Here is a 19,937-nt window from a genome sequence, read left to right on the forward strand (position 1 = left end):
ATTAAATGGAAATTATCTGTCGATACCAATGACTCTTGATGTAAAATAGTGAAAAGCGCCAAAAAAGGTGGCTGACCAATTACAGTTATTCGTGAATGTTTATTTTAAGAGGTATAGCTGGACATGACGGATACTTCTAGAAAGATTCAAAATATTGCAAGCGATGTAACCATTCGTTTCAATGTACATTGAATTGGAAAGCAACTAAACTCTTCACCAACAAATTTTGTTGTGTTTTTTTGTTCATTTTTAGGTGTGTTTTAATGTTATCCTGAATACCAGCTCTATTTTGATCACCTGATATTCTTGTTGGTGTCTGTCCGAACAGACCATTCCATTAATGTCACATTTACTTTAGTACTCCTATACTTTTGATGTCATATGTATTTGTAGATAAATGGAATTCAGACAGAAACTAAGTATAGTTGAATTTATGTCTAGTAAAAGAAGTACATCATGTTTTAAATCTGATATTTCACAAAGCCTGGATAATATATATAGAAATAGTGATTATCATTTTTCAGAGTAAGAATGTATAAAGCAAAGAGCTTTTATCATCCTGATAATATTTCATACTGTTTTGGTCGTGCAGTCTTCTTGAATTCAACTCAACTTGAAGTCAACGTGCAGTCAACTCCCACAACTCCGTGTGGGAGTTGAATGTTGTTATTGTGGCGAATGGAGAAAAGTGGTCATGTAATCAATGAACTTACCTTTAGTCCAGAAGTATTCGAAAGGCATTGAGGTCACAGGTTAACGGTCCTTCAATTAGAATCTCTTAAAATCCATTGGAAATATCACATACTAAGTGTGGGCAATACTATCACTAGAAAGGTTTAAATTTAATGAACTAAGATTTAAGAAAGTATTGGAATCGTCTCTAGATCACTTCTATATAAGATCTGCCCAATTAAGGCGGCGTTTTGGTCATCAGGAATGGCTCAACACTTGGCGTGTTCATGGTTATGGTGGAGGTGATGATCACTGGCTGGGAGTATAGGAACAGTAGGGTGCAATCATGCTCTGATCGATGTCTGATGTTGAATGGATCATGAAAACGTTAGCTGAACTTTGTCTTACAGAGGCAACACAAGTCTCCAAGATGGTTATAGAAGGCAGTCTTCTTTCTCCTTGGATTCCACTGGGCAAAGGGTTCCTCTCCGACTAAACTCCTGCTTGCTGAAACGAAATAAGACATTTTTAATTAATAATTGCATTTATAAATCAAGAAATATATCAATCAAATATTAAAGGGGCACCTTTAATAAAATAAACATCATTAAAACGACACGAACGTGTAGTTTTGTCTTGTTTTTCTGGATGAAAAACTCGAGTTTTCGAGGGAAGGGGCCCTTGCTATGTTCGTCTGAGACCAATTAACTCAGTCATGAAGTGAAAAAAAAGCTCATAAAAGTTCCTCGTTTTATTGATCGGATTCGAACTCGAACCTTTGCAATCCGGTGTGGTGAGGATGGTGATTTTAACCACTGTCTTATCTGTGCGGAGCCCTCGTTGACAGCACAGTTGGTAGGATCACCATCCTCCCCACACCGGGTGGAAAAGACCTGAGTTCGAGACCCGTCGATGACGTGATGAATTTTTATGGCCTTTTTTCATAACGTGGCTGAGTTAGTCGGTTTCAGGTGAGGGTAGCATGGTTTTTTCTCCGGGAAATTCGAGTTTTTATTCCAGCAAACAGAAAATCGACCAGAGAACAAACGCAATTTACAGACAGTATGCACAAAACAACATGGCCTTTAGTCGCTGATGCTCTTAAAACCCTACTCGCTCAACAACAACACGGACTTCGTACTGACAAAGTGAGAGGCACTATCCGTGCCGTCACTATATATACTGCGCCGGTTGGTTATGATACTCCTAGGTGTTGTGGGATACAGGGGTGGTCACAATGTTTGGCTGATGAGTGCATTTCCACGAAAAATGAAAATTCAAGTTATTTATTAACTTGCCCTCGTAAAACTAGATATACTGCAGAGTTGAACTGCTATGCAGGAAAGCACATACATGTACAACCGAAACCGAAAAGATATCCATACAGGCAGTGAAAGGGGATAAGTGCAAAAGCAACTGTTATAACGAGAAGGGATCCTCGAAACCAGGGTAGAGAAAGTTGCCAATAAAATCCTAATGCTAGACGTGTACTGGCATTTTCGCTGACGCATGTGTACGTGCGTGCGTCATAAATTGACATGCGTAAAGTGCTTTCACTCAGGTCAGCCTCAGACTTTTTAGATATCAAGTAAAATCTTTATGGTGTTAAAATTCGTGTTCGGATGAAGAAAATTCAAATGTGATAACCTTCCGAAACGAAGCTGCATGCAATCAATGTCAAGAAGAGATTCCATGAGAGGAAGTCCATTACTCGACTGCAATGACATGTACATTATCTTAACAGGCTAGGGCCGTATTTTATTACCCCAAAGGAAAAGCCACAATTTTTACTCCTTACTCAACAGCGATGTGAAATTTAAAACATTTTGCAGCACTTCCAGAAGGTTTATTATCTGTAACGATCTTAGATCCATGAAGGTAACTCCTGGTAGAACGATAATGGTTCACTTTTAGAATACTATTGATGTCACCTCATACGAGTATCTTCTGAGAGATAAAACTGCATTTGTTGAAACATGGTGACCATGGATCTTAATCTGTTTATTAGAGCTATTTCAAAACGACCTTTCACATTTTGATTCGCGAGACCGGATTGACTTAACGCAAGTGAATCTTAATAGTTTTCTATGTAGTCTTTTAAACTGCCGATTACTTAAAATGGGATACCATTAACAAATAATTTCACATTTAAATTGAAACGGTCTAGAATTGAGATGCAAAGGTGCATTTAATAGAGCTATTTCAGGTCTTTCTGCAGGTTTCGAGATTTTTAGGCATTAACTGCGTTTCCATTCTTTATATTCCAACATGCCAGTTGGAAGATAAAGTATATCCTTATGACACTTAAGTTCATATTATAACTTTGAACAGGATAATCTTAGTCAGGGATACAACAGACAAGGCATGGCAGGAAGAGTTCGAGTCCTGTCGATAAATTGAGGAATTTTTATGGGCCTTTTTTACAACTTGGCTGAGTTAGTTGATCTCAGGCGATGGTAGCTTGGATGTTTCTTCTGGAGACTCGGGTTTTTCATCCAGAAAAACGGAAAATCGACCTCAGAACCCACGCAATTTACAGATAGTATACACGGAGCAATATAGTCTTTATCGCTGGTGCTCCCAAAACTCAATAACAACAACAACAACAGCATGGCAGGAACTTGGGTTGACTACTGTATTCCTATTAAAGAGATAAGAGTGTGAAGTATACGATTTTAAGGTCATTCACAATTGTCTAGCTGTTGTGTACGAGGGGAGGTTGAAAAATTTATAGCCTCTCATAGAAGGAATGCTGGAAAGTTGTGAAAATCCATTTATTTCAACATTCATGACACGATCCACTAGCTTTCGTAACCCAGTTGTTGACTGCATCTATCACAGCATTGTCAATGTAGATTTTCTATCCTTTCAAGTCTTTTTGAGATTTCGAAATCGAAAATAGTGTGATGGAGCCAAATCCGATGAGTAGAGGAGATGCTGTGAAAGCTCAAAAAACTCACAGTCACGCAGTGTTCCCTGAGTCATGTCGCCGTGTGCGCTGGTACAAGATGAATCCTTTGGCCAGTTTCTGCATCTTGAGAGCTTCAATTCTTCATGGAAACGTCTCAGTAGGTTATAATATTGATAGTGGCAACTCGTTCCAGGAAATCAACCCCTTCTGTGTCCCAAAAGAGAGATGCCATGACTTTCCCAGACGACTTCTGCATTGGAAACGATTTAGAAGGGTGGGAGGGGGGGGGCAGAAGAGGAAAGTTTCTACCGTTTCCACTGGGTCGAAGTGGTGCACCCTTGTTTCGTCTATAGTGACATACCGCCCCAAAACTTAGCATCATTAGCTTCAAAATGCTGCACAGTTCATGACACCTCACTCTTTACTGCTTCTGATCTGCATTCAGTGCTTTTTGGACCAACCTCGAAGAAACTTTCTTCATTCCTGAAACATTCACCACAATATCGTGAGTTCGTTCATGGGAGATGTTGAATGATGTCTCAATGTGCTTCAATGCTATTCTTCGGTATTACACGATCAGATCATGAATAGCATCTACATTTGCACGTTTCGACAGAGTAACAGGCCTCCCACTGGGGGAGTGCATCATTAACACTTTCTTCGTCCACGCTTAAATTTTGTAACCCACTTTTTGACCGTGGCGTATGAAGGACAAGATTCCTGTAATGTCTGCTGTATGTCTTCATGAATTTCTTTCGGCGACATCCCCTTTGAATGAAGGTACTCAATGGCTGCACGGTGGTTGAGTCTCTCAACAGTCGCCATGCTAATTCACCTTCAACACGTCAACGCCCTCTGTAAAGGAGAAGAATATAGTTAATCACTTGAAATTTTCTGTGAACATACAAAAAGAGTCACAGCATAGATTGGCAGTATTGGCTTTCACAACAGACAACAGACCTTTGTGATTTGTATTGGGCTAAAAATTTTAAACTCCTCCACTTTCGTATCTGTCACACATAACTTAATGAAGTAAAAATTGTTAATGCCTCCCTTATATCCGTGTAAGTACGAGTACATCATACTTACTACACGGCTGTGGTTAGCCGATCTCTCAACTTGTGGTTAGCCGATCTCTCAAGTCCTCTGCCCATAGTGGCTCAATAACTTTAAAGTCTGGTGATTAGGCCATGGTAGATGCTAAGCCTCAATTACATGCTCCTCAAATCAAAATTGGACACAATCTGGCTATGCATATTTGGATGATCTTGAAATATGGCATCGTTTGTGGGAAACAATATTTTCACCATAGGATGAACCCAGTCGCTTAGAACATCAAGGTAATCAGTGGCAGTAATTCTCCCATTCAAGTTGATGATGGGACCTAAAGAATACCAACATATTTCTGCCTAAACCATTGCTGATTCTCCTCACATAAAATATGATGATGAACTTCTTTGGCATTCTCCAAAACGTAAACTTTCTCTGATATTGGAAAAGTGCGAATGATGATTCGTCTGAAAATATGACGTGTTTACAATCAGCAAATGTCCAGTTCTTTGGACTCCTTACACCACTGCACTGTAATCCACTCGTTAGTGATGATTGACGACGGAGACTCTGCCATAAATTTCAGCTTTATGAAGTTCTCCCTGAACCGTATTGCTAGAATCTGGATTGCCGATAAGAATTAAATTTAAATTTAATTTAAGGACGGTCGCCTGGCGAATTAAAGTTATTTGTCGGACTATCGATTTTTATTTTTCGGACTATCGGCTTCTTAGAAACGATCAGACATGCGTTGTAAACTCTATCTCATTCTTCTTTGTTGGTTTTATACGAATGCGACACCTTGTATTCAACTCATACAATGGTTATTTATTATTAATATGAAATTGGGAATATTTATGAAGGTAAAAATTGAGAAAAGGACAGTAGTAGCAGCAATACCTACCAGTGCCTTCATGCGGCATGAATTCTTGCATTTCTCCTAGAACCGTTGCCACTGACTCAAGGTCCCTATAATTAACAAAAAGGTTGTATTTTTAAAAAAAAAACACATGTCAGAAGATTACTGTATAACATTTTTATTTTATTTTATAAATTCTGAGTTAGTCGGTATCAGGCAAGGGCAGCATTGTTTTCTCTCCCGGAAAGTCGTACATAGGGTTCGAGGATCTGTTCTCGGTACCTCTGCGTTATCTCTAGCAAAAACGTGAAGAGGGATGCGGCCGTTGTCGAGCAGTGTATGTAATCATTACATATTTATATGCCCGAACGCAATTATTCAAACAGATGTATTCGCTTCTAGGCGAGCAGATTCACTCTCAAACTGTTTAAAAACTGAATTTGAATGGTTAAGAGTCGAGTCTCCTCAATTATCCACAATAAATAGCGACATAATGTCTCTACATGAGCTGTTTATGTAATTTTTACTTGTTTTGCCAAAGATTTATTTTCAGTATGATCAAAACTCAGTTCTCTACAATAAAAGAGTCCTCATGATCCATTAACAGTACAGCAATAACACGTCAACACCCAAGTATAAAATAATACTGGTAATGTAAAACTTACTTTACAGCTCATGGCATCTTCACTAGTATATATAAAACCGCCTTAATCTGCTTTGTATTTCGACATACACCACCATTTAAAAAGTATTCAGACATGAAAACGTTGCAGTGGAAATACAGATTACCACAGGAATGTCCGAAAGCGTGCCCCAAGTCCCTAGCAGCTTTCACGAGACTTACTCCAAAATACTAATTAAAATGTCAGTACTAAAACTGATCTACCCCGAAGTAAGATTTACCCTTTGCTTTTACCATAGGTTGTTCAATAATTACAGGTAAAATTTTAAAATCTCCAGACGTTAAAATCTACGATGCGATGAAGAGAAACATATTTGGTCACCAACTCACAGAGGACGAACTCCAGTGACATTTTATTGACATGTCAGTTTAATGGGAGAAAAGGGTAGCGAAGTAGAAAAGTGTACGTAAGCCGGTCAGCTGTCATGAAACAGCAATTTAATGAGCTCATATCATGGGAGAAGCTGGCCAGATTGCAACCGTAAAACACAGCAACTCTTCGCAAGTATTTGTATTAGAACCACTGAAAGATTTTACGACTGCGAAGGAGTTAGAAACAATTCGTTTCTTGGTGATGTGAGGATTGTACAGTGTCGTCAAGTTACGTCTCGGTGGAGGATGAATATCGAAATGTCCAAAGGAAGCAGGTTTAATCGTCTAGCTTTGTAACAGCATCGAAAATTCCACTGAGTGAAAGGGGAAAGTAAATGAAAGCCTCAGGGCCTTAGGCTAAGTTTAATTGAATTCTACTCATATTCTTAGTAGCTTAGAAAGGCTTTGGCAAATTGCAATCTGTTTGCGAGCAGCAATGATTATCTTTCGTTCATAATGAAAAGTATGGACAACGAAATGAAAACTGTGGATAATGTTAAAAGACGCACTCCTATGAACTGCAGTAAAGTTTTGTAGAAGTCAATTGTCTTTCCTCTGCGATTATTTTAAAAACAAAACATATATAAATTAGAAGTTCCCAAACTATGAGTCGCAATTCCCGGGGGTGGCAAAAGTTTTCTCCAGGCTTAAATGTTTTTTCTTTTATGAAGTTGTAAGGTTCTATCATTGCTTTTTATGATATAAAAATTAAAATTGAATTATTAAAATTAGGTAGTATATTTATAACTTGCCCAACTCTAACTCAAATAAAATAATTAGTTTTATTCATGTGGTTCACATAAATTCGTATATCATCTTAGGAATTAGGGGTATACTCTAACTCAAATAAAATAATTAGTTTTATTCATGTGGTTCACATAAATTCGTATATCATCTTAGGAATTAGGGGTATCGCAAAGAATCGGAAGGTCTCTGGTTCACGACCCTTGTGGGTAGCACAGTTAGTAGAATTACGTCCTCCTCACACTGAATGGAAAAGACCTGAGTTCGAGTCCCGTCGATGCTGTGAGGAATTTATATGGGCCTTTTTCACAACGTGGCTCAGTTAGTTGGTCTCAGGCAGGCGAGGATAGCATGGTTTTTCCTCCTATAAACTGAGATTTTTCGTCCAACAAACAGAAGATCGACCACAGAACACAAGCAATTTACAGCCTTAGTCGCCGATGCTCCCAAAAATCCTATTACAATAACAATCTGGATCGTGTGATTCATAATGAACAGTCCGTGCCATTAAAGGTTTCTGTAGAATTAAAAGCAAATTGCTGTCCAATCTTCGTGGTTACCGAAGTAAATAGAAATACCATCCTCCCCAGTCGTGAAAGAAGGTGGCTTGGGTTCTTATTCGGCCTCAGGAGAAAATAGAAATCGACCACAGAATACACGCAATTTACAAACTCAATATATTGACGCCTTATAACCTTAGTTGCTTTAGCACATAACCGATATGCATACACACACTGCTGTTCAAAGGTGTCTGGTTTTTGATAATGTGCTAACGCACATTGTTCCACAATTGGATATCACCAATTTGGGTACTCAGAAGAACTCGTTTTGCCATTGAGAAATTGTAAAACGTATATTGAGGAGGGTAGAAATGGCTATGATCATGAACAGCAAGCGTCATCCGTAATTATAATGCAATAAAATATGTATTTATAGCAAAGCAATTTCCCTTTGATTCACTCTCGTATTATTAACCGATTCTTAACTTGAAAGTTTTAATATTTAAAGAAAGCTTATCAAATAAATTAGAAAATATTTCTTTGATAACATCGATTAATACCTGTCAATGTTTGTCAGCTCCTCCTGGTGGTAATCACGAGAAGGTCTCCATAGAACCAACATATCCAATACAGCCATCCCTGAGGTTCCGGGTTTGCCTGGCTTGTGTTCTGAAAAATGAGATACAAAAAATAAAACAGGTCACAAAGGCAAGAAGTATACTTATTTTTGTTCATCAGTGGAACAAGACTGCGAATAGATTCAGGCACAGCAACGCTTTAAAATGCAGGATTAAATATATTTTTATATAATTTTATAATATCTTAAAACCTTCCATCAGTTTAATGTTTCTATTTTAGTATTGTGGTGAATTGTTCGGAAGAATTCGATATATGGCAAAGAAGACAGAAAATGCAAACTTTTAACATGGCGTGCTGTTGTTGTTGTTTAGTAGAGTTTCAGGAGCATCAGCGACTAAGACCATATTGCTCTGTGTATATTGTCTGTAAATTGCGTGTGTTCTGAGGTCGATTTTCTGTTTGTCGGATGAAAAACCCGTGTTTCCGGGAGAAAAAAACCATGCTACCTTCGCCTGAGACCGACTAACTCTGCTACGTTTGAAAAAGGCCCACAGAAATTTCTCACATCATTGATGGGACTCGAACTCAAGTCTTTTTCAACACGGTCTGGGGAGGACGGCGATCCTATCAACTGTGCTACCCACGAGGGGATGGCGTGATGTAAATGGTGAATTTAGTGTTCACGGTACTGTTCTTGATATTTTGTATTCTTGATGAAGCCTATCTACCATCGTTGAGACCAAAAGTAGAGATCATTAATGGATGCCAGCTGGGTAATGAACATCTTCTGACGTTCGGTTTGCAACCCGCGCTATAGTTTTTTTATATTAAAAGAAGTTAGTAGTAGGCTAATACTGTGGATTTGTTAAGGGCAGCAGGTAAGCTTCCTTAGAGATTGTGTAAGAGTCAGAATTGGAATCCTAGTCCCCTACGTGGAATAGCACTTTGGCCTAGTGAGGCATTTTCAACAGGCCTGCGGGCTTCTCGACGCTCCTGACTAAGGAAGGGTACACCATAAGACACTAAGTTAGCATGGAGGACGGTAGTTAAAAGGGTATTTATTTTTTCATAAAAACAAGTAAGGTCGCGAGGCGTCTGTATATAATGCCTATGAATTGCATATTTTGTAATATCTTGCTTGTTTGCTTCATAAAAAAACCAGAGTTACCAGGTGGAGAGGAGAACTATATTCCCTCCCATAAAAATTCCTTTTTTGTGATGGGATTCGAACCACCTCATTTTCCAGCATACCCACTACCTCAAAGGCAATTGTATGGAGATAACATGTAAGTAAATACTTTTAAAAAATATATTTTTTTGGGTAGTTTTTAAAGTCCATGTTTTTTCAAGTAGCTAGGATTGGTTGGTTGCAGGTTGAGAATGTTGAGGAAGAAATTTATTAACACAAACTAGAAGGAAGAAAAAAAAGTTAAGATTAAAAGTCTTTTTTAGGCTATTTCTCCATTCCTCCTATTTAAGTCCCCAAAATTTAGTTTGTTTCCAAACCTTTTGCTTATTGATTTTGTTAATTTTTGATCTCTGTGTGATACAACAAATTACCATTCTGACCAATTTTCTTTCACCTAATTGACACATACAGCGAAATGTCATTCACTAAATTGTCTCGTACACCAAACTGTCCGGCATCGAATGCCGCCTGCAGCAAATTGTGCCCTCATGGCTAGCACAGTTGGTAGCATCGCCATCTTCTCATACTGAATGGAAAAGACCTGAGTTCGAGTCCCGTAGATGACGTGAGGAATTTTTATGGGTCTTTTTCACAATGTGGCTTAGTTAGTCGGTCTCAAACGAGTTTATCATGGATTTTTCTCCAGGAAACTCGGGTTTTTCATTTTTGTGGCCTTAGTGCGTCTAAAACTCGACTAGCAACAACAACAACAACAACAGCGTCTAAAACTCTACTAGCAACAACAACAACAACAACAGCAAATTGTCATGTACCGAACTTTCGTACAATGAACTGATGTGGACCCTGTTTATCAATGTGGTCTGGGCATTACAGAACTGCTAATATAGTTTTATCAGACGTTCAGAGATTTTCCACACACTTACTCGTATATGGCTTTTTTGTAGCCTATTCTATAAAACATGGACCCAAGTTATATGAATTTGATGCCTTACCCCATTTAATTCTCTGAGGTGTGCTTCAACAAACTCGAGCGAAGTTTGCAACGTTGTATTGATGTAGAGGTAGAATACTTTTCAGGAGAAAAGAACCATCAAATAAATACCTTCCGTGATTGTTTTAAAAATAAAAATGTAGAATAAACTTTGTACTTCTTTTGTAGTTTTCAATTTTTTATCATTTTAATATAACTATCATTATTAGAGAAGAAATTTCAATTTTCACTAATTATTATTATTATTAGCCATATGATGCAAGGATGCCTAAGGCTTAACCAGCCAAAAAAAATTCTGAGTTATCCTGAGAGAGAGAGAGAGAGAGAGAGAGAGAGAGAGAGAGAGAGAGAGAGAGAGAGAGAGAGAGAGAGAGAACAAGAGTAGAAGGGAACTACCAAGAAAGAGAAGAATCATGATATCCAACTCAGGACCCTGGGTGTGCCAAGCCCATTGTTTTATATACACCTATAGGTGTATATAAAACAAAATTTGTACATTGACACTCTAAAAAACACTGGAAAACGGCAAGTAAAAGATTGAGGATCTTTGTTTTAGAGAATATTTGTTAAGACATGGGATTACACTTTATTAAAGTAGGGTGAGTTCTTGGCATTGTTTGATTTCCAGTAATTTTAAAACAGTAATTCCTAAATATTGTGTGGTTGTCACATTGTCATTTTAAAACCTTATGGCAGTATTGGCCAGAACAAATCGGTTTTGTAGTTATCGGATAATTTTTTTTTGAATTTATCCGATAACTGAAGAAAAAAACGGGGTGAGAAGAATGGATCGAGCTGTACAGCAGGGTAGCTGTAAAGATACGAGTAATATAACGAAAACAGAAAAATAGCGAAGTACAGCAAACGGCTAAATACGAGTACTACAGCTTAACAAGAGGCGCATTATTATTGCCTAGGGCGAGGGTTTCTTTACCAGAAAACTTGAGTTTTTAATGTAGCAAAACACACAAGCCAACTATAGAATACATTGACGCCTCATGGCATTAGTTATTTTGGCCAAATACAAATGTTGTTGCAAGGTTTTAGGCTCATAAGTAACTTAGGCCATATTGCGCCGTATTGAACTGATATCGTAAATCAGGATGTTATCAGCACAATAGCAATAGTTGAGCCATAGTTTAATGGATAAAAGTGTTTCACGTGTCTTTATTACTCCTGATATACGTGATTAAACCCAGATGTTTGTTGTAGTAGGGTTTTAGAAGCATAAGCGAATAAGGCCATATTGCCCCGTATATAATATATCTGTAAATTGCGAGTGTTCTATGGTCAATTTGCTGTTTACTGGACGAAAAACCCGAGTTTCCGGAATAAAAAACCATGTTACCTTCGCCTGAGACTACTAATTTAGCCACGTATGAAAAAGACCCATAAAAATTCCTCTGGTCATTGACAGGGTTCGAACTCAGGTCTTTTTCACCCGATGTGGGGAAGAAGGTCATTATACCAATTGTGCTACTCACGAGAGCGCCAAATACAAAAATAAAGGAACAAGCAACAAACGACTCGGAAATTTCGATTTTTCGTTCAGAAAATAGAATGTGTAGTTTATTGCTTTTCTCCCAGGTGCTTATTTTAGACGAACTCGCTCTACATATGCATGTGTGCCTATTGTTTTCACCATGTATTGGAAATGCTCCATGGAAATATTCGCCGTCCTACCACAGTGGGCTGAAAAGACCTGTGTTTGAATACCGCCAATGATGCGAAGAATTTTATGGATTTATTACACAACTTAGCTATGTTATTCAGTCTCACTAGAAGGTTTCATGTATTTTTGATCCCAGAAATTCGGTTTTTTTTTTGCCCAGAAAACAGCAAACCGAAAAGAATAATACATGCAGTTACAGACACAATATACTGATATATAAAATATACATAGCCTTAGTTGTTGTAGTGATTAGTACACACTTAACTAACTTAAACCCAGCGATGTTTTAATTTTTAATCCCAAGAGAAAGGCCGCGTTCAAGATGATAATGCAACCATTCATTGCGCTACATCTGTTTGAAACTGGTTTGAGAATTTATTAACTCTCCCTCCCTTTTATTCTCCAAATAACAATTCTTCTGCACTGTGTAGAAAAGGCCTTGGTTTGAAAGAATGTTTAGGTCCTAGAAAGTACTGAATTTCGATTTCTAATATTTTAGACGTACCTGATGTATAACCCATCATAACTAGTCCCTGGAACGTTGGAAAGCTATGTTATGGAGTGTATAATCACGGGTTTTGGGTGTGGAAACGGAGAACATTATCACCATCTAGGATTGTTTCTCGTGGTTTTGGCTTGGATAATTGGTCGCCTGAAATAATGAATGCCTTGCAATATATTGGCATACCGGATATTGGACAATTTCACTCTTTTTACACTATGGCAGTAATGTAGGGTAACTCCTTCTCTGTTTCAGCATGAAAATGCTCCATGTAAACTACATAGCCTGTAGTGAATTCGTCTGAAGACATGGTTGTGCAAAAGCGTCAAAGGCTTACCCAGCTCCGATTCCATTTTACCTTTAAGCAACGCCAACATGTACTGTATTGAAGGAGGAATGCGACAAAATACCATCTTCCTGCTATCAAAAATTGTTCAGAATCTGCTCATGAGAATACAGTGTGCGATTAATTAAATATTTTATCAAAAAAGGTTCTTTAAAAGATCCATTTACTCTTTGGAAATATCATGTATCTGAGATAACCAGACTTTCAAACTTTAGTTTCTAAGTCTAGTTATCTTGGGTAGATAGGGAAAACGAAGTCTGTGTATCTATCTAAGATTTTTTACACCGCTTTTCAGAAAGGAAAAAAAGATACCAATTAATAATAAGGAATGTTATCCAATATCTGAAGATCACGTCTAATAAATACCTGACTAATCGAATAATCTGGATAAATTACCGCCTTTAGAGGGCCAACGAAATTACTCATCGATCCATTCACCTGCCCACTTAACCAAGAAGTCATCAATCAAACAAGCATTTACATGACAGGAATCGGGGAGGATGGGGAGCAGAGGGAGAGAGATTGTTGTTGAAAGAAAAGAGTGTGAGAAAAGATTTTAAGAAAGGGAATGAAGTCTTCCTAAAGTAATATGATCTGTTTGCTTGGTATACTAATGATAATAATCCTTTTTTAAGAACAGAGAGTAAAAATTTCAATGTAATTTCCATGAAAAATTATCACTTGCCATAGAACTCTGTCATGTCCATTGGATGGGCTGCCACTAACTGTTTACACTTGTGCAGTTCCCTTAAAAGCAGCTGAGTACAGCAAACTAGGTTTATCAGCTGTTGGCTGTCAACTGGGATACCTTCAGCAACGTCACTATGAAAAATATAAATGTATTATTTAATTGTGAATTATAGTTAGTATTAAGATGTTGATAACGATCATGCAATAATAATCAGATAATTGGAATAACATAATCTAAATAAATAATAATATTCTGTTTTCTTTGCAAAAATAGAATTAATTTGTTACGCTTTTAATTCTAATTATAGATGGCAGTATATGCAATTTCTTGATTGAAGGTATTATCAGTAACGGTGTCCAAAAAAAAAAAGTCATTTTCTGTTATGAATAAATAATTTATTTCATCTGCCTGAAAATTTTAATCTAAGCAGATTTATTCCATGCATTTTAAAAATAAAATGAAAAAACAAAACAAAGCTCGATAATCACTTGACTTTTAGAAATATAATTCTATTTCAGAATAAATTATATTTGCGCTTATTTTGTTTCTATATATGTTTTTTCCTCAATTATTTAAATGATGCGCCATCTATACAGTAAAAAATTCTGAACGTCTGCATGGAAATCTCAACTAACTGCAGGCAGGTGGCGCACTATTTTTTTTTTTTTTTAAGCAGCCTAAGAGATTCGAAGAAATTCAATGATCACTTGACTTACAGAAACCTTAATTTTATTTTTTTAACAAATCTTTTTTTTTTTTATTATGGAGAATTTATGAAAGTCCTTATTAGTGCTAACAGCATTTCATTCAGGTGACGTTGACAAAGTTTGAAGCGAAAAAACTTCGATAATTAATGCCGTTCGTTCTGTCATTTCCTCGAGAAATACGCTAAAAATGGAAGCTTTTTGAATTTCTAGTGCGAACAGCAGTTCGATCTTGGATTTTTTTTTTTTTTTTTTTTTTTTTGCTATTAAAATAAGAATAAAAATATAGTAATGTAAGCGCTATGCAATTTCTGATAGGTTTGTTCGTTAAAAAAGAAAGTTAGTGGATGTAAGGAAAATCACTAATCAATTTTACCTTCGGATTTCTGGTAAAATAAGTGTGCTAGCACTGCTGCATGTGTCAATACATCTCCTTCGAGTGTTCTTGATTTTGTCTCGAATCTCAGCCGAGTCTTGAGGCTTCCCAACATTTATCAGAAGATCACGTAATACGGCAATTTGGATGTTTAGTTCTTCGATTTGCTGCAATATTAAGGGAAAAAAAGAGAAAATGATTTATTATCGGGAATGAAAACTTGGTTATTGAATTGAACTTAGAAATACTTGAACCACAAAATAAATACAGCAAATTACGAAAAAAAAAGGAGCCTTCTTGTGCAGCATCTTCATAGCCAACAGTGTCCTTCCATTTTGTTGAGCTAACAGCAAGCAAACAGTAACAGAGTCACTAACGGAACTCTGTAATGGGTTTTATGCATGTACACTTAGCACCAGTCCTCCGAGGGCACATCAGGTTACGGGCTATAAGCGAACATGGATTATCGACTACCTAACCCTTTGAGACCTGGGCAATCGGTAGGTCAACTAATACGTTTAAAGAGATAATGCATCCTGTTCTTCACTGTTTATGCTGACGGAATCTCTTGTGTATTCATTGCTAAAGGGATGGTGAAATATAAACAGACACTGAGAAGTTTCTTAGTTTGCTTAATGATTGGTTGATGAAGCATACAGTGAAATTGGTGAAGTGATCTACTTTGTTTTAATTTACTTATGGCATTTAAAAATAAGAACACTTAGATTTTTGTATGTTATATAGAAGGTGGCCTTCTTGAATATTATAAGAATTATTTCTAAAAAATAATTCTTATAATATACGCAAATAAAAAGAATTATTATCTGGCATTTTGTGCAATTAGATTTCTTTAAATATATAATTAACATAATTAATTTTGAAATTCCTACTCCGGATTAACTTATGCTCCAATATTCAGTGTATAAAAAACAATTGGATTTTTATTATATTTTGAAAATCTAAATTTTCTATTTATAGCTGAATAATTCTGAATCCTTTTTGTGTTGTCTCCTCAAGTAAGGTAGATTTGGTTGGCACTTTGCCAAGAATGTTCCATTTCTGTAATGGGTGGAATGACTAATCATATACAAAACAATGTTAAAACGCATAATAAAAATATAGTAATATAATTACTCATATTCTTGTAATTTTTTATCAATTTAGATTAATAAATAAGAATTAATTAATTAATACTTCTTTATTTAATTAACAAGTGTATTAATTAACTATCCAAACCTTCTTTACTGCACTAAACTTCCTGTTTTAGCTAATTGGTATAGCATTTTTAATCATGCGCAGAAGAGATCCAGGCGTTTATTTTACTTGGGCAGACGATAATGATAACAAATATTCTATTTGGTGCTCTGTTATTTTGAACATGAAATGATTGTCGATGTATGGGGTTAGATTTAGGTTGGGTTGTGTTAGGTGTGTGTGTGTGGTAAGCGCCAAAGCAACTAAAGCTGTGAGGCATCAGTATATATGTGTCTGTAACTGCGGGTATTCTTCACTTGGTTTGCTGTTTACTGAAAAACACAAGTTTACGGGTTTTTTCGTGAAGAACTATAACCATCATCTAAGACGGACTAACTCAGCCACGTTTTAAAAAAGTCACTAACCGGTGATACGTAAACAAAACACAACGGTGAAAAGCTGGTGGGGTGTGTGATGGACGTGTTTCAGACTTCTATAATTCTTGTTTTTTTTTTAGTTTTTTTTTTTCTGAATTTTTCACAATGCACCTAATATCGAAGTATTCATTTATTTGACATACAAAAAACAGCATTTCCAAATTAAATATTGTGGGTCATGACGTCCCACAATATTTAATGAACGTTTATTATTATTATTTTTTTTTAATTTTTGATGAATAAATTGTATTGTATAAATTTTTGTTTTATTATTGAAATGATAAAAAGCTAATATTTCTGTTCATGAATTCTAAGTGTACTTTGCAAATGAACTCTGTTAAAGCATCTTTTTATCTCTCAGTGGTGCAAAGATACCATATCTTATCACGACTTTAACGATGCTGAGAAAAGTCTGTAACTATTTTCAAGAAAAGTACGTTGTCACATTCCAGAATCGGAATTTCAGTTTCTTTACAATACGATAAAGAAAATACCAAACAAAAGCTTCATAAGTTTGTTCTGTAATGTAGCTTATCCTGCCCTCTAGTGTAAGAAATACGATAATAACTGGATCTGGTACGTCATTGGCTAGTAAGCTAATCTTTTCCAATTTTTTTATATGTAATAGCTGAAGTTTACTAGTGTGTGTGTGTGAGAGAGAGATTGTTATGTGTATACTCAATGATCACTAAATTATGACTACCACATCCATAATGGCCCATGCTGCATAGCTCGCAGCATAAAACGCAAGAGCTTAGTACGCTAGAGCAGTGGTAATTTGCATCTGGTCGTGCAAGTTAAAGTGATAAAGTAGCAGTTATGGGGCTTAGTAAAGATGTCACGGACTTTAAAAAAGGCATGATTGTGGGAGCTCGTGCTTCGGGTGTTTTCATATCGGAAACGACACGTCTTGTCAATTGCTCACAGCGCACTGTGCTCAAGGCGTACAAAGAATGGTGTCGAACGGATCAACCTCCGATAGAACTGTAAAGGATTACGCAAAATGGATATTCGTGGTGAGCGAAGGGTGCAGGGTGCGATTATGTCCACGACCTCGTGGTCACTTTACGGACTCAACGGTAGGTTATTGTGCTACAGGTGATATCGCAATACAATACGGAGAATGCAAAAACAATATCCCAAATGACGATGCGCAGCACACTCAGACGTATGGGATTCAACAACAGACAACCCAGGAAACACCCTCTCATCGACAGCAAATGCTGTCGCGTCAACACGCTGGTTGGACAATGGAGCATTGGAAACAAGTGTGCTGGTCGGATGAGTCCAAATACCTGGTGCAACAAGCCAACGGACATCTTTGTGTGTGGCGCAAGTAACACGAGTCCATGGATTCATCGTGCATGGTGCCCAATATCCACTATCGTGGCGGTGGTTGCTTAATATGGGGCGTGTGTTGGTGGCAAGAACTAGGACCCTTGGTGAATATGGACGAACGTTTCACTGGTGAGGTCGACTGGCGGCTGTTAGAAGGCCATGTGCACCCTACTATGTTGCATTTTTTTCCCGGACAGAAATGGGATCTTCGAAGACTATAATACGCCATGTTATCCGACCCGCATTGTTAGTAGTAGTATTAGGGTTTTAGGAGCATCACCAACTAAGGCCATATTGCTCTCCGCATATATGGCCTTAGTTGTGGTAAATTGGTAAATTGTCTGTAAATTGCGTGTATTCTGTGATCGATTTGCTGGACCAAAAACCAGAGATTCTGGGAGAAAAACCACGTTACTCTCGCCTGAAGCTGAATAAATTGGCCACATTGTGAAAAAGGCCCATAAAAATTCCTAAAGTCATTGACGGAATCAAACTCAGGTTTTTTACACCGGTGTAGGGAGGAGGGAAATTCTAACAACTGTGCTACCCACGAGATCGCCTGAACTGTGCACGAGTGGTTCGAGGAACACTAAAGATGTCACTAATCTTGATTGGCCTTCAAATTCGCCTGACCTCAATTCAAGAAACTCCTGTGGGATGTTTTTGAAAGAGGAAGTGAGGCGATAAACACGCAAATGTCATCTATTCCGTGTGGAAAGCCTTTGCAGACAGAATGGCTGAATATTTCTACGGACGTCTTCAGACATCTAGTGGAGTTAATGCCTAGGCGAATGGCGGCTGTTACCCTTGCAAACGGTGGCCCTACATGGTATTAGGTAGGTGGTCATAATTCAGTGATCGTTCAATATATATATACCACGCGCCTAAAAATCGACAATTCGAAATACCTTCGGTTGCAAATTTGTTTGGGATAACCAGGGTCTACTCTACCAACTCTTCAATCCGCACCCTTCTGGGTAGCACAGTTGGTATAATCACCGTCCCCCTCACACCAGTTGGTTTTTCACCCGGATTCGAATTTCGTAAATTACCTGAGGAATTTTTATGGGCTTTTCTCACAATGTGACTGAGTTAGTCGATATTAGGCGAGGGGGGGGGCGTGTTTTTTCCAACCAGAAACTCGGGTTTTTCGTTGATTGTGGTTGATTCTGTGGTCCAAAACAGCAAATCGAGCACAGAGTACACGCTATTTACAGACATATTATATACGGCGCAATATGGCCTCACTTGCTGATGCGTCTAAAATCCTACACCAGCTAAATCCTGTGCGCAGGTAGCACTGTGGTTATAATCACCGTCATCCTCATACCAGGTGAAAAGGACCATAAAAGCTCGCGTCATTGACGCGAACTTTTATGGTCATCCTTTTTACTCTGTGACTGAGTTAGTTGGTCCCAAGCGTGAATAGTAATGTTTTACCCAGAAACTTTGGTTTTACGTCCAGAAAAACAGGCAAATCGACCAGAGAACACAGGCAATTTATGAACATATTACAACATGGGCAGATGAGTTAGTTCTTGGGTGGCTCTAATATGATATTTCTTTTATCTTTTTTTTTTTTTGTACTAACTCGTCATGGCCTTATTATTATTATTATTATATTAGCTATATGGTGCAAGGAAGCCTGAGGCTTTTGCTGCACCAGCCAAAAAAAAAAAAAAAAAAAAAAAAAATTCTGAGTTACCCTGAGAGAGCGGGGGGAGGGAGAGAACAAGAATCAGAAGTAGAAGGGAATCACCAAGAAAGAGAAGAATGATGATAGTGTTAAAGAAATTCCAAACAGACCAAAACTTTGCTTGAGAGCAACTATTTTGGTCACACTGTGGAAAACTGGCTATACAAATTCTTATAGTCGAGAGAGAATTCGAACCCAGGCTTTTCTGCATGATATGGAAGTATAGCGATTATGTCCACGACCTCGTGGTCACTTTGCTGACCACGTGGGCATGGACTTAAGTTTTCACTGTATGCTTTTTACTATGTACATATTTCTGTGTGTATTAACACTTATTTATAGTTTTTGCGATATAAAGTTGAAGTATTGGTGATGGTGAGCGTTAGTATTTAGTATTAGCTGTATTGTGCAAGGAAGTCCTAAGTTTTTGCTGCACCAGCCAAAATAATTTGCAAAATGCAGGTCTCTCTT

General features: G+C 37.4%; 1 protein-coding gene across 1 annotated transcript in view; it reads right to left on the reverse strand.

Annotated features, from left to right (window-relative positions):
* Positions 1–490: 490 nt before the first annotated feature.
* Positions 491–19,937, reverse strand: part of LOC150085252 (regulator of G protein signaling 7-binding protein-like) — a 158,767-nt gene continuing 139,320 nt past the window's right edge. Inside the window, exons 2-6 of the mRNA XM_090373115.1 lie at positions 14,802–14,968; positions 13,716–13,852; positions 8,351–8,459; positions 5,538–5,602; positions 491–1,179 (exon numbers count right to left, since the gene is read on the reverse strand). Of these exons, the coding sequence (XP_090229241.1) occupies positions 1,061–1,179; positions 5,538–5,602; positions 8,351–8,459; positions 13,716–13,852; positions 14,802–14,968 (597 nt within the window). The 3' untranslated portion in view covers positions 491–1,060. The remainder of the gene's footprint in view (positions 1,180–5,537; positions 5,603–8,350; positions 8,460–13,715; positions 13,853–14,801; positions 14,969–19,937) is intronic.

This window comes from Mastigoproctus giganteus, chromosome 5 (assembly GCF_048544385.1).
Source record: "Mastigoproctus giganteus isolate SK-2022 chromosome 5, ASM4854438v1, whole genome shotgun sequence".
Taxonomy (NCBI): domain Eukaryota; kingdom Metazoa; phylum Arthropoda; class Arachnida; order Uropygi; family Thelyphonidae; genus Mastigoproctus; species Mastigoproctus giganteus.